Here is a 15296-nt window from a genome sequence, read left to right as displayed (position 1 = left end):
TTGACTCAAGAATGACATCCTATTTGTAGTCATCGTACAAACATGATATGAAGATCAACAGGTACCAATAACCATCTGCTCAAGTACGTTATATAACGGGAGGTACGATATGTTTAGTGGCTCTCAGTACCGTTTTTGTAGAGAGATACTCCATTTTCTACAATCCTGGTGACACACGAACATAATAAAGAAAACCCGCAGTACCTCACTCATAAGAATGGCTTTGGGTGGGCGTCCTAACTCCATCATGATATTCCTCTCACCTTCTGCCCCTAACTACAAGATAACATGATCGATCTGGAGTCCCACGAGACCACTGTTTGGTCACGGCATTCTAATCAGCTCAACTCAATCATCGATGTGTTGCTTGATTCAACGTGTAGGTCGTCAGGTTCCAATGCCCATCTGCTCAAATACACAATGTAACAGGAGATCCGATATGGTTAGTGGCTCACAGTAACATTTTTGTAGAGGGCTGAGATACACAATTTACTCAAATCCTACTTTGATGCCAACTTTGATGGTCTGGTCACCCAAAGACATGATGTAGAAACCCAGCCGCATGGTGCTCATAAGAATGGCTTGAGTAGGCGTCCTATTAACTACATCACTTTTCATCATTGCATTCCTGTCACCCTCTGCCCCTAACTACACAATCTGGGGTCCCACGATGACACTGTATGGTCAGTGGATATTGACCAGGTCAACTCAATCATCGATGTGTCGCTCGACTCGAGGAGGCCTGTTCTATTTGTAATCATCGCATCACGTCATGTTGATCATCAGGTTCCAGTATTAAACCATCTGCTCAAATACATGGTGTGACAGGAGTAGCTCCAAATACCGCTTTTGTTGAGAGATACGCCATTTACTCAAACCCTAGTGCCAACTTTGAAGATCTGGTCACCCACAAACATGATATAAAAACCCAGCAACAGGGTGCTCATATGATTGGCTTCGAGTAGGTGTCCTAACTACATCACTTTTCATCATCGCATTCCTGTCACCCTCTGCCCCTAACTACACGATAACACGATCTGGGGTCCCACGATGACACTGTACGGTCAGGATGTATTGACCGGGCCAACTCAATCATCGATGTGTCGCTTGACGCAAGAATGGTGGTCCTATTTGTAGTCATCACATCACGACTTTGAGGTGATCGGGTTCGGTCTGTTCCAGTGCGTGATGGACGGGAAGGCCGATGCCGTTCGTGACTCTTTAAGAACTAAATGATACCAGGGCCATGCCTGAAGTGTGGGATGCAAATGAGGGCATGGATTGTAGACTTCTCTCCTGAGAGACTTTTAGATTTCCCCAAAAAATTCTATAACTAAAAGCTCCAACCAGCCAGTCTATGTGGTCTCTGCGTACAGCTTGATTACGTAGCGTCCATATCTCTCTCAAGAACCTCTGATAATGAGATGACGAGTTGATTTGATGCTCTGGGCATGAGGAAATCAATGTCAGCAAGCAAGAAGGTGATTGACAATCCCAGCTGCAGATGTTGATGACGCCACCTTTCCGCACTATTTGACATTAAATAGCTTTTATCTTGATCTTACGAAACTGCCCAAGGATGATCGGAACAACTTGATTTGACACCTAAGAAGCGAGAAGGTCAATGTTAGCTGATTGGCCATTTCAGATGCAGGAGTTGGCACAATCGATGGCTCTACCTCACTCCACTATTTGGCATCACATAGCGTAAATATTGATTGTGTGAACTCGATGCCCCGATTAGACTCTAAGGCGCTATGAGTTCAATGTAAGCAACCATGAAAGAGATTGACGATCCCAGCTCCAGGAGTTGACACCACTGATGGCTTTGCCTTACTACACCACTCGGCGTTACGTACCCTCTCACTGGAAACTGATCATGAGTTAACAGTCGATTTGACACCTCTGGAGCTAGGAGATAGATGTTGGCAACCAAGAAAGAGATTGACGATCCCAGCTGCAGGAGTTATCACCAATGGTACCACCTTACTGCACTATTTGGCAATACATAGCCTAAATATTGATCTTGTGAACTCGACAACCCCATTAGACACTGAAGGCGCTATGAGATCAATGTTAGGAACCAAGAAGGTGATTGACAATCATCCCAGCTCCAGAAATTGGCGCCGTTGATGGCACTACCTTGCGACAAGATTCTGTGTTACGTGGCCTCTTGGTGGAAACGGATCGTGGGATAACAAGTAGATTTAACACCTCTGGAGCAAGGTCATCAATGTTAGCTGCCCAGCTAGTGATTTACTAGCCAAGCTCTTGGAGCTGGCATCATTGATAAGGCACTATCTTCCTATTTAGTGATAAGATGAGTGGGAGGCGTTTTGCTGCGACAAGACCAAAGGGAATCTGTGAAGTGTGAGAAATCGACATGGATTGTCAATCTTATTTCAAGATGAGCAGCCAGCTTCTGCACATTCAGGGCAGAGGGTGAATGTTATTATTCATTATCATCATCTTAATCTAGAAGTAAGATAGCTGGTGACTTAATCAATTGTATTGATTTCCGTAGCCTATTGTATTGATTGGCATTTATTAAGGTGGAATGATCACAATATTCCAATTCAAGCAGTTACATGTATCGGTTTTTCGATCCTGGTGCAATCTCTGGCCGGAGTGCAGTGACATGACACGGTCTTTCCACCCTAGTGCAATCTCAGTGGAGTTCAGTGTACCAGTCTTCTAATCCTAGTGCGATCTCAGGGTGGAGTGCAGTTCAGGCCATTCGATCCCAGTGCAATCTCAAGAGTGGAGTGCAGTGACATGACTCGGTCACTCGATCCTAGTGCACGCTCAGTGGAGTTCAGTGTACCGGTCTTCCAATCCTAGTGCGATCTCAGGGTGGAGTGCAGTTCAGGCCATTCGATCCTAGTGCAATCTCAGAGTGGAGTGCAGTGACATGACTCGGTCATTCGATCCTAGTGCAATCTCAGTGGAGTTCTGTGTACCGGTCTTCCAATCCTAGTGCGATCTCAGGGTGGAGTGCAGTTGCATGTACCGGCTATTCGATCCTCGTGCAATCTCAGAGTGGAGTGCAGTGACATGACTTGGTCTTTCCATCCTAGTGCGATCTCCGGGCAGAGCGCAGTCTCTTGTACCGGTCATTTAATCCTAGTGAAAACTCAGGGCTGAGTGCTTAACACGTTTATGGGAAGCAGATGACAGTAGTTTGGTTATCATGATGTAATTATGGGACAGTTGGCGATGTGATCGTCGTATTGATTTCCATAGCCAAGTGATCGCCAGTGATGAACTCCGCATCACCATATTCTGGTCCATGTCGAGTAATCGGTCGTCCAACCCAAGTTAGTGGAATATGAAGCTGGTATTGAAGATAGTTGGAGATGAAGAGGCCAGCAATTCAGTGTGATTGTGTTGCTTGATCTGATGCCAGTGGCATTGATCAAATTGGAAAGATGATGACATTACGATTCACGCCAAGTAACCCGTCATTCAACCCTAGATATTGCAGGCGGGGCAGTGGAGAAAAAGATCTTTGTGCGACTCAAATGATAAGAAGAGAATTTGTGGAGTGAATTGGACATCGAATAGGCAATCTTGTGTCGAGATGTGTAGTCAGCTTCAGCATGTCCAGGAGCAGACGGTAATAGTAATTCTATAGCCTTGATCTAATAATAAGACGACTGACAACTTCATCGACGGCATGGTTTCCTTGCCGATTGATTGCCAATGATTGAGTTGGAATGATCGCCGTATTCCCATCCATCCAGTTACCGGTCGTTCAACCCCGGATTTTGTAATCTCTGGCTTAAGATGGAAGAAGATGGAGGATTTTTTGGTAAAGATGCAGAGGTGACTGTAGGTAATTGGCTCTTTCATCTTAGATAGGTGTCTCGTTGTCTTGTGATTCTAACAGCTTTGGGCTTGTGGTTGATACAAGCGCTCTCAGCAACAGTGGGTCAGCAAAGAGTTGCATTTGGACTGTGTAACTCCTTGACGTACGGCAAGACTTGCATTTGGACTGTGTAACTCCTTGACGTACGGCAAGACTTGCATTTGGACTCTGACATTGGAAGAGGCTTCAAGTTAGTAACAAAATAGCAAGATGCTGGGTTTAGGCAATAATCCTGATGCTCTGTTGGTATAGTCACGAAACCAAGATTCCCTCTACATCTCATTGGAGACCGAGCACGATTTTGACCACCGAATAATCAAGACTGATGTCCTTCATGTCCTTACGATTTTCCCAGCACGATGAATACTGCCGCTGTCCATGGTCTGATCAAAGCGGATATTGGCTTAACATGTCCATTGTCACTGGATTGTCTGCTATAGAGATAGCGTGCTCGCATGACACTCATCTCGTAGATGTAGGATTTACTGGCATCTTGTGGAAACTGACCACGAAATCATCCAATATGACCAATATCATCATGATTTCCTCATCACATCATCATGGCCACTGTTCACGGTCTCATCAAAGCGGATATTGGCTTAACATGTCCATTAATTGTCATTTGATCGTCTGCGAGAGATTGCGTGCTCACATGACACTTATCTGGTAGATGAAGGATTCGCTGGCACTTCAAATTAAGCCTTGGCAGAGAACACCTTCTCTGCTACAGAGTGCTTCGGGCTAAGTATCTACAACTATACCCTTGGTCAATCAAAGAGTGAGTTTTCCAAGATAACCTGTTGCGATCTTAGATTCATGTTGACATCTTGTTGGAAAGCGACAATGATTCTAATCACGAAATCATCCAATATGACCAATGTCCTCATGATTTCCTCATCACATCATCATATCATCATCGCCACCACCTATGGTCTCATCAAAGCGGATATTGGCTTAACATGTCCATTAATTGTCACTTGATCGTCTGCGAGAGATGGCGTGTCCACATGAGACTTATCTCGTAGATGTCTCAGGTGACCTTTGCTGTCTTACAAGAAAACAATCGGCGGGCTGACAGCTTTAGACTAATATCACATATGCCAAGATCCATGTGGATGTATGGAAGCTTGTAGCACATGTTGAAAGTCGACATTGAGAGCTGCATCTTTAGCACCAGGGCCTGATTGTTCAAAGCTTCGCAATCTGGTTTTGCGGCTGCTAAACTACTGTGATCTTGCTAAGTTTGGTAGCAGTCACTAAAACTTAGCTGTAGCTGCCCTAACCGGGCTTTGAACAACCGGGCCCTGGCAACTTGGCAGCAGTGGATTTAGTGCAAGTCAATGAGAGTGTAAAAATGTGTCACACTTCGGTGTCAGAGTTAACAAACTCCTGCGCCTTTCGACTCCAGGCAACCTTTGTATGGAGGGGTACCAGTCGAGTTGTAGTGCTGATTGTGCAGCTCGTCTGAATTCTTCTGGAAGGCTTCAGAATGAACCGGGGTGTAGAGTGTGAAGTCTGATGACACCTCTACCGAAGTTGATATCTGACTATTCTTCTTCTTCTTCTGCTTTGGGAATTTTTGAGATGCGTGCTAGACTGTCGGTCCATTTTCCATAACAAAGTCGGCTGTCCTAGAGAGTTCCACCAAAGATCCCCAGAGCTTTGTGGTCAGGGTTGTGTCCTTTGGCCAGTATTCCTCTCCATCAGACTAGAACTCTAACTTTTAACTTTAAGGCGTATATGTATCAAATAGAAAGCGTATTAAAGAAGGAATGGTGATGACTACTCTCAATGGTCCTCAGATGCCAGATCTCACTGTGATCTTATATCCACCTTTAGAAATGCAAATGTTAAGAATTGATTTCCAACTCTCGTGCTCTTGGAATGTTGGAGTGCCTCCACTCTGCAGTTCTTTGAAGTGACAGAAAAGCATTCAGTCTGCTTCATGGTCTCAGAAAATATCTTGATGGCCTCATTTGCATCTAACTTTAACAATCATTATCGCTGCAGCACCAAGTCTTGATACAGAATTTTTCCTGACATAACACGTCATTGCTATGGTTAGATAAAGGGGAAGAATTCAGTCTGCACGATGGACTTTGGTAGCATCTTCAGGGTCTGATTTGCATCTAACTGTCGCAGTCATAGTTTGGCGACTAAAGTTATCTCTTCAAGGAGTAAAGGCACCTTCTTCTTCAGCCTCTTCAGCACTTGCTCTGCACTTGGAGGTGTTATTTTCAAGGGAGTATTCCTCCTCCAAGGCGGGATGAGCGTTTTTATGTGCCTCTACGGCTAGGCACCAGTTGGGTTTATTGGCCAAGTGACTCCACCTTCATCCAGAGGTAGAGTCCACACGAGCTTGTGACACCAGTTGGGTTTATTGGCCTAGTGATTCTACCTTCGGCCAGAGGTAGAGTCCACACTAGCTTCACATGTTTCTCACTTGGTGGAGTCATTTGCTCTCCATCTCTTTGGTTTAATTGCCAAGGGAGGCATTCAGTCTGCCCTGTGGTCATCGAAACCTTGGTCGTCTCATTTGTAGCTTTAACATTCAAAGGGGACACAGAAACAAAACCCAAGCAGCTGAACCCTTTCGTGATCACGGCACAACATTACTTTCGTTTGCGGCCCAACATTACTTTCCTAATGACGGCACATTTTGGCTATCTGCTGTACAATTGCTTTGTTAGCATCCACATTGATGTTGGTATAAAATTAAATATATTCCCAACTTCAGTTGCTGTTTTCTCAAAAAGTCTTTATTATCATAGTTTGTGAGTCCTCCTCCTCCTCCTCCTGAAAATAGCGACAGTTGTGTACACAGCCCCAGTCCTTATTGATTCTCGCATGTTACATGACGGGAGAGACCATGCACGTATATCTAGCATATGCCTGCCTTTATTTGTCAATAACTCCGAGAACATAGTGCAGAAAGTCAGCAAGCACGCTATCCGCGTATCGGGTTGGACGAATAATGAGAAATTCTTGAAAAGCGGTGATAATTTCAATATTGTTTAAGACCGGGCGTAATGGTTTTCGGCCTGTGATGGCAGTTGTTATGAGTCAATCAAGGAAGGTTCTCCACTATGCTTTTTGTCCATGCGGAGCAACCGGGACAAAATCTGTTTTGCATTTTAGCATCCTTTACTCTGTTAAAGGGAGAGTTGCATGAGCAGGGGGCCATTGGTGCTCTCGCGGTGACTAGTATCAGCAGTTCATTAGAGGCAGTATTGACCTTCAAACAAGATGGAGACAGGACGAGTAAAGTTGATGTTAGAGTCGTGGTGAACTTGTAACTTCTACCATAACTTTAGATGTGTCGCTGCGTGTGTCAGAAAACGTCGCATTCCTGCACAGGAGAATGGAACGACATGAAACAAATCATAAATGCTGCGTATTTATCAACGAGGAAACAATAACAATGCCACACCATGTAACTGGCGTGCAAATAATGTAACGGGATGACCCCCCACTGAGAATCATCTATGTCTTGGCGTGTGCGTGATGGCACACAGAGTGTTGGAAATGCCGGCGCGGAAATGAGGCTTTCAGTAACATAAGCATAAAGAGGCTTATTTGTCTGATCATGGTACAGTGCTGTCCATAAATAACATTGCTTGATGCGTTTGATGCTATTCTGTGTTCCTGGCAAGTGTGCATTGTCAATGGGTTCTAGCCTAGTACTTTGCTGAGTTCAGTGTGTTCCATTACCTTGCTTATCTTGTGCAATATCGTTTTGCAATCGGGTCAGAGCACTTTAGGTGCCTCCTCCCCAAGTAATGGCTCTATTCTTGAGACAGAAAGAGTTAAGGTTATGCAAATGGCTACCCTGCACAAATTACGTACCTACAGTGGGCTTCTATTAATGCAGTGATGGCACATTAATCTGTCGTTGATTCAATTTGAGAAGCAGTCTTCACTGTAATTGCTCGGCAGTAGATTTTCGTAAAACTCTCCCCAGCGGTGAAAAGCAGTGTGATGATAATGAGACAGAAGCAAACAATCGATGATTCCTTGGGGCAACGAGAATGAGATGGAAGGGTGTTATATTTGTTAGCGCTCAGTAAATAGTATCTAGTAGAACAATAGATGAGTTCGCACTGGGAGAGTGTTGGGTCTTTTATCCCGGTTAGAATACAGTACTCGCTATAGTCTCTGCGAAAAGAATTTGTTAATGTGTTTCCATTGAAAGCAGTGGGCGGCCTGCTACCTTTTAGGCTGTGCCCTTGTCTCCTCTACCTTTTCAGACTTCCAGCCCTAACCCTATAAAATATCTAGGACTGTTGCGGTGACTACAAGAGAAGAAAAAAAATTTGAATTTTTTTGCAAAAATTTTTTTGGCGACAACCAAAAACCTGAGGCAAAGTCCAAATTCTAGGCCACAATGTCTAGATGATGATGATGATGATGATGATGATGATGATGATGATGATGATGATGATAATGATGAAACACTATTCATTGTTGGAGCAGCCGGGGCATTATGGTCAGCCTGGAACTTGGGGAGGGGCATGTGAATGAGATGAAGGGTGTGGTTTGTTGGTGCTTGATAAAGAGTATATTGACGATGTTGGGAAGCCGCTGGTACAGTGGAGGAGTGTCCGACTTGTGATCAGTAGGTCATGGGTTCAAGGCTCCTCCTGTACCAACCTGTACTTTCAACTGGCCTGAAATGGTCAAGTGTAGCACAGTCTTGTGTGCCCCTCAGATTCAACAGAAAGCTTTCTGGATTAGGGGAGAATCTGTGATCGGAGAATTCAGTATCAAACCCACCTGGTTTTATCGGCAGACAAGAGATTTTTGTCACACATTTCAGCAATTGTTATTGCGTATTGCAGTGACAGACATCACTCGTTGCCTGGCACTTGATATATTTGGAATCAAATTGCTGTGATAAACAAACTGTATGTGTTGGCAGATCTCAATCATAAAAAAACGTATGCACCTGGCGTTTTCCTGGACAAATACTAGAAAAAATCAATAACAGTACATGAGTGGTTTAAAGAGGAATGATGTGGAGTGGTGAAACTTGTTAACCACCCTCAGCAGACACTCCTGTATTGAGGACACCCTCTATTAAGGACACCCTCTCTGAGGACTCGGCAAATGGTACCGGAGTGGTTGTTCCCATTGAAATTGACCTTTCTAATCAGTTCGCCTCTCAATTAAAGGAGGGTCAGTCCCAAGGGTGTCCTTAATAGAGAGGTGGCTATGTTTCAGGGACTGTCTTAGGCCAAATTAAATACATGCCCAGTGTGTTTTTATTATTGTTGAAAAAATCAGCCATTGGTTGGCATGCAAAAGTTTCTCAGTTGATGAGCTGGGGCTATTATACATGTCGAGTTAAAGCACTTAATGGAGATTGTTGTCAAAATACTAGGACAGTTTACTTTAGAAAGGTACTGTATCCATCATATCTACATATTTGAATACTTCTGTAATTTAATCACAGTGCTACTGCTGTAGGCCTGTGATTATCTAAATTGGCTGCATTCCGTCACTAAAGTGCATCGGGTGGAGTTGTGCATTTCAATTATCGGGTTATCGCACTTTTGCGGGTTCTTGGATATCAATATCACGATATCATTGCAATCAATGCAAATTGCTAAGTTAATATGTGGGGTCGGGAAGTTGTGGGGTTGCATTTGATGCCAACCAAGTGCAGCATGATGCATTCTTTTTCTCAAGCTGTGGCTCGGTTCAATTGAGACGTTGTTTCATACGGTCGATGGTACAACCCATGGAAACATCCAATAACATGAATAAGCCAAAGAAAGGTTCCTCTTGTGTGTGGCGCGTCACAAGGAAAAACGCCGCACGCGACCAGTCGATGGATACGCAGCCTCATTATCACTTTGTCAATGCTGTGGATGGTACTTGCCAAAAAAAGTCCTGCTGGTGCCCTGCAATAAACTTTCATACGTCTCAAGCTGAACTTGAAATCACAGCTCACTAAATACTCCAGTTGGCAATTTTCGTCCAAAGTCCACTGTTTCCTTTAAACAATCGGTGTCTGTTTTGTTTCCTCGGTCGATAAATTACATAAAAAATCTTCCCCCCCCCCCCCGGCTCACCGCAATGAATGCTTCAACTTTTAAGATTTGTTCGTCTCGATCGTCAATGTACCTAATGTATTGGCATTGACGTTACCTTTGTTTTCAAATTGGTGGAACATTGGTTACCGTGGTAACGGGACGAAAACGTCTAAATTGCTTTGAGTCTAGTTGTAGAATTCGAAATTGTAGTTTCTCCGGGGATTTTAGGATTAAGATATTGTTTGTGTGTTGCTGCCTGGAGGTGAGATTTACGACCTCTCATGCTTTCGTGTACGATGGTCGTCTCAATTGGACTGTTTATATCAATTTGAATCATGTCCAACTTGTCTGTTGACAAGTTGAGTTGCCTTGCTCCCTTGGGTCTGGGAAATCATGAGCTTTTGGAAGTCCTTTAGGGTTTTTCAGCCAACGCAGATGTACACCCTCTGGAGGTTTGCCTTTATATATTTTTGATATTGGGTGCAAAAACCATTTTGATGGAATGTTATTTTTGACAAGTGTTGTATTACCTCTAGAATGTTTAGTCGAAAGTTTTTTCGAACGTTCCAAAACGTATTACAGCGGCGCAGGAATGGCGTATCATCCACATAGGAGAGGTTCAAACAGTAAGAATAAAATCGGGCAAAAACCGTCACCTATGGACTATGGAGTGCAGAATTCGGTTGACCTTGTTACTTTGAGTGCAGCCACCTATACTCTACAACTGTCCAATTACAGTGGAACCTCTCTATTAAGGACGACCTCTCTATTAAGGACGACCTCTCTATTAAGGACGACCTCTCTATTAAGGACGACCTCTCTATTAAGGACGACCTCTCTATTAAGGACGACCTCTCTATTAAGGACGACCTCTCTATTAAGGACGACCTCTCTATTAAGGACGACCTCTCTATTAAGGACGACCTCTCTATTAAGGACGACCTCTCTATTAAGGACGACCTCTCTATTAAGGACGACCTCTCTATTAAGGACGACCTCTCTATTAAGGACGACCTCTCTATTAAGGACGACCTCTCTATTAAGGACGACCTCTCTATTAAGGACGACCTCTCTATTAAGGACGACCTCTCTATTAAGGACGACCTCTCTATTAAGGACGACCTCTCTATTAAGGACGACCTCTCTATTAAGGACGACCTCTCTATTAAGGACGACCTCTCTATTAAGGACGACCTCTCTATTAAGGACGACCTCTCTATTAAGGACGACCTCTCTATTAAGGACAACCTCTCTATTAAGGACAACCTCTCTATTAAGGACAACCTCTCTATTAAGGACACTCGTTTTGATCCCGATTTGGTTGTTTCCATTCTATTTGACCTCACTAATCAGGACACCTCTCTATTAAGGACAGCACTTGTCAGTCCCGAGGGTGTCCTTAATAGACAGGTTCTACTGTACCAGATTTGTAAATTTTTTCAAATTAATTGCTGGAAAATCCGTTCTCCATCATAATTCTCATCTCTGACTTTGCGCTGAATGCAAAAATCTGCCAATCTCCAACTATGTAATTAGAGGAAAACAGCCTGTCATTATATGATAATGATAGTTAAAGCCATTAAGATGAGTCAAAATGGGGGATGAAATGACAGTGTGATAATTATGCGCTGTTGGAGGATGTCGGGGTTGTAAGGGCGTGTTGGCGCTAATGAAGAAACCATTTCCTCTCACGGTGAGCATCCTGCGTTTCTGAATTTAGGCGCTAACCCAAAGTAGCGATTAAATATCATCACCGTCAGAGAAAATGTAAAAATAAGTCAAAACATTGGTCATGTGAAAGCCCCTTTGATGATGCGCCTTTACAGTTGATGAGAGAATAATGCTTAACATTGTCGAGACACTTGATTTAATTGTTTGATTGACAGCTTGATTGATTCAATTAAGAGATTTAATTGATCGACTGGTTAAATTAATTCCATGAAATCTTCATTGTTTTACAGCCTCACACGTCCAATAAATTAACTCGAAATTAATTTCAGTTAATTGGATGAATATTTTATGGATTTATTGGTCATTTACATCAGATTTTATTTAATTTTTCTAACTTTTCTGTATTTTTAGCCGGATACCATTGGACAGTTGCCAAGTTTGTTAGAGTTATGGCTGGACTGCAACGAGCTCAACGAGCTACCTCCAGTAAGTACATTCGGACAAAAAAAAAAATTTTCAAGTCGAATTTGTTTTACCATTGTATAGTACCCCCAGGTATATGGCACGGCTTATAACCCGTCGGCCATGAGGGAATTCCTTTATGGCCCAGTGGTTGGCACGTTGGCCCCAGAGTGGAAGTTAAGCAACGTTGAGCGCGGTCAACCTTTTGATCGGTGACCGGCGCGTACAATACAACCGTTATGGTTTGGCAACCAAACCGCTTGGGTTGGTGCAAGATATGGAAGCAATCAAAATGGACGCTATTCGTTGTTAAATTTGAGGTGTTTTAGAAGAAATTGATACCTCACTGTCGGTGTTGATTGTCTCACCAAAACTGTTTGGGTGGAGCTAAAATGTTTGCCAAAACCTTGCCTCAGTTTTGGTCAACATTTTAGCTCCGCCCTCATCATTTTGATAAGACGACCAACACCTCTACTTTGATATCACTTCCTTGAACTAGAGTTCTTCGACTATCAGAATAGTGGATATGGCTGTACCTAAGCCATCATAAGGAGACATTACTGGCTTGTCCCAAGTCTCTCAGTCTCAGAAGGACAACCCCCTTCACCAATAACCCTGTGCTTATCGCCCATCTCAAATCATGTTGTCCTTTAACGAATCACGATTAGTACTATTCACATGGCTGTATCATACGAGCCCATATTATGGCGTCAATTAGCCTACCCAAAATGCGTTGAGCGAACTCAGAAGGCTGTCCCCTTCTATCAATAATTCCTCTAACTGAATCATGGGCAGGATTATTTACGTGGCTATACATCTAAGCCCTCATAAGGACAAATAATCAATAGCTTATCCTATATCTTTCCCCCTCGGAAGGCCAACCCCCTTCATCAATAACCCCAACACACCGCACCAATTTCAAAGCCTCGACATTATTAACTGTCAAGTATTTCCGCAGAATTGAATTTCACGGTCGAAGTTGAGTGTACTGGCCATGATCGAATGGAATCACGTCCATCGTAATAGCGGCGAGGTGGTGCATTTGATGTGGCAAATCTGATTATGGCACTTGCCTTGGCACCTTCAGGGGTGCGACGGTATGTCTGTTGTATGCTTGGCGATTGATGGAGGGTATGTGTGTGGTATATAGACAGGTCGCTCAAGGACATGTCAAGGGCGTTGACTGCACATGACAGGGCCGCCACTTTTCAAATGCCAAACCCCAGAGGAAAGCCAGTTGAGCTATTTCAGGATAGATGAATACTGCCTCTAATTGACTGCTGGTGTTAACCATGGATAGGTTATGGCATCTTTGGCGTGTTTTTGCAGTCGGTAAAACCAAAATATCAGGTGAGACCTGATGGTATCAGATAGCCCGGTTGTACAGGTAGCATAGGCCTCATCAAGTAGGCCTACATGAGTACTTCTTGAGGGACAACAACAACCTGTTAACCCTGAAGTAACGGATCCAGAAATTTAGGAAAGGGAAGCCAAGTGCCAAATATGCATTTTCCAGGCATCTGGAAAGGTTGGAATCTGCCTCATGCGTAGGTCAATTTTATTAGTTAATTGGTAGAGCCTCCATCCATCGTTTGCAAGTACAGAATTTAAGCAAATACAGTGGAACCTCTCATAACGGACACCTCTCTATTAAGGACACTAGGTTTGGTCCCAAAGTGGTTGTTTCCATTCAATTTGACCTATCTAATCGGGACACCTGTCTATTAAGGACAGCACTTGTCAGTCCCGAGGGTGTCCTTAATAGAGAGGTTCTACTGTTTAGCATACTTGCCAGAAGGTGTGTACGGGAGTAAGAGGGTTAAAACGAGCGACCAGTGGCCCAAGTTCTGTGAAGCACCCTGTATCTTAATGATCTATCTCTTGAGTTTAAGCTGCAACTGCAAAAAAAAACGAGATTTAAAACTAATTGAACCAACTCCTGAAATATAAAAGCACGATCCTAAAAAAATTTAAAGGGTTCAGTTCGTAGGAATAATGACATTGTCTCCATTTCGAGCTTACTTCTCAGAGCGTTTCTAAAAACGGTAATTTTACGATTTGCAAAGGAATGAGTTTCCACTTGGGAGAGTTTGTAGTGAATACGGTTCAGCAGCTCCTGTCGCTTTCTTCCTGCAGTTCAAAATGGCGTGAACGTGTTGATTATGTCATTAAAAATAGTCGCTAGCCTGGGCATATCAGAAGGGTGGGACATAATGCGGCCTTGAGGGGCAACATTTTGCCCTTTTAACACCCAAAATGTGCCCTGCTCCTTCAAAAAACAATGAAAAAATATATATATAGTAATGTATGCATACAGTGGAACCTCTATGAAGGACACCCTCAGGACTGATATGTGCTGTCCTGATGTGTCCGATTAGAAAGGTGAAATTGAATGAAAACAAACAATTTAGGACCAAAACTAGTGTCATTGATAGAGAGGATGTCCTTAATACAGAGGTGTCCGCTAAGAGAGGTTCTTTATAGACGTCCACAGAAGTTCTTGTGGTGGAGTCGTCCAGAAATGCCAATGGAGGTTTAAATTCCTCCGGGGCGGGCTTTATGAAGCCAGCCATCCCACTAATGACAATTTCACGAAGTGGCGACTCTAATCCCGTCGAACAGTGTCGACGGGCTAATCCGGGCCAGCAACAGCTCAGCCAGTCGTGATAGGGCATGATCGGTGCGTAGCTGCGGAGTGTGGGAGGTGATGATTTGTCCGAGATGGATGAGATTAGTGCCTGGAACACTGCCTGACGATTATGCTCATGACAGCATTAGGCCTACTCTGTTGTTCAAACTTTAAAATTGATCTTGCGACTTGCAAGAAGTTCTGTATAATATGTGGAAGTTGCTGTGGTGGAGTGGCTTGGACACTTGCCTAGCGATCAAGAGGTCCAGGGTACGATCCCCACTGTCGGCATGAGACTGTAGGCAGGCCGCTTTGTCTATCTAACCTCTCTCCACCGAGGTGTAAAATTGGTACCGGTCAGAAATGCTCCGATTGAAGCACTGGTCTAGCAGCTCATCTAATGTCTACTGAAAGGTTTCGGGACAGACCTGGCTTGAAGTGGAAAGTTGGATGATAACCTATCGTAGTTGATATCAGACTATGAATCAAAAACTTGGTGGATTACAAAATTACCTTCAGTTTTTCAAATAAAAAAATCCAATAACTTTCAATTCAATTGGCGAATCTTCGTTATTTGCAAAACCTGCAAAAAAATAAAATGCAGGCAAAATAGTGATTTACAGTAACGGAA

At 43.5% G+C, this 15296-nt stretch overlaps 1 protein-coding gene across 18 annotated transcripts in view; it reads left to right on the top strand.

The window, feature by feature from the left end:
* The window catches only part of LOC135502760 (protein scribble homolog), a 112905-nt gene that overhangs the window by 19020 nt on the left and 78589 nt on the right, over positions 1-15296 (top strand). For all 18 annotated transcript variants that reach the window (XM_064795816.1, XM_064795820.1, XM_064795819.1 and 15 more), the window contains exon 6: positions 11986-12060. In XM_064795816.1, the coding sequence (XP_064651886.1) occupies positions 11986-12060 (75 nt within the window). The remainder of the gene's footprint in view (positions 1-11985; positions 12061-15296) is intronic.

The sequence above is a fragment of the Lineus longissimus genome, chromosome 19 (genome assembly GCF_910592395.1).
Source record: "Lineus longissimus chromosome 19, tnLinLong1.2, whole genome shotgun sequence".
Classification (NCBI taxonomy): domain Eukaryota; kingdom Metazoa; phylum Nemertea; class Pilidiophora; order Heteronemertea; family Lineidae; genus Lineus; species Lineus longissimus.
This window is presented reverse-complemented; position numbering and strand designations above follow the sequence as displayed.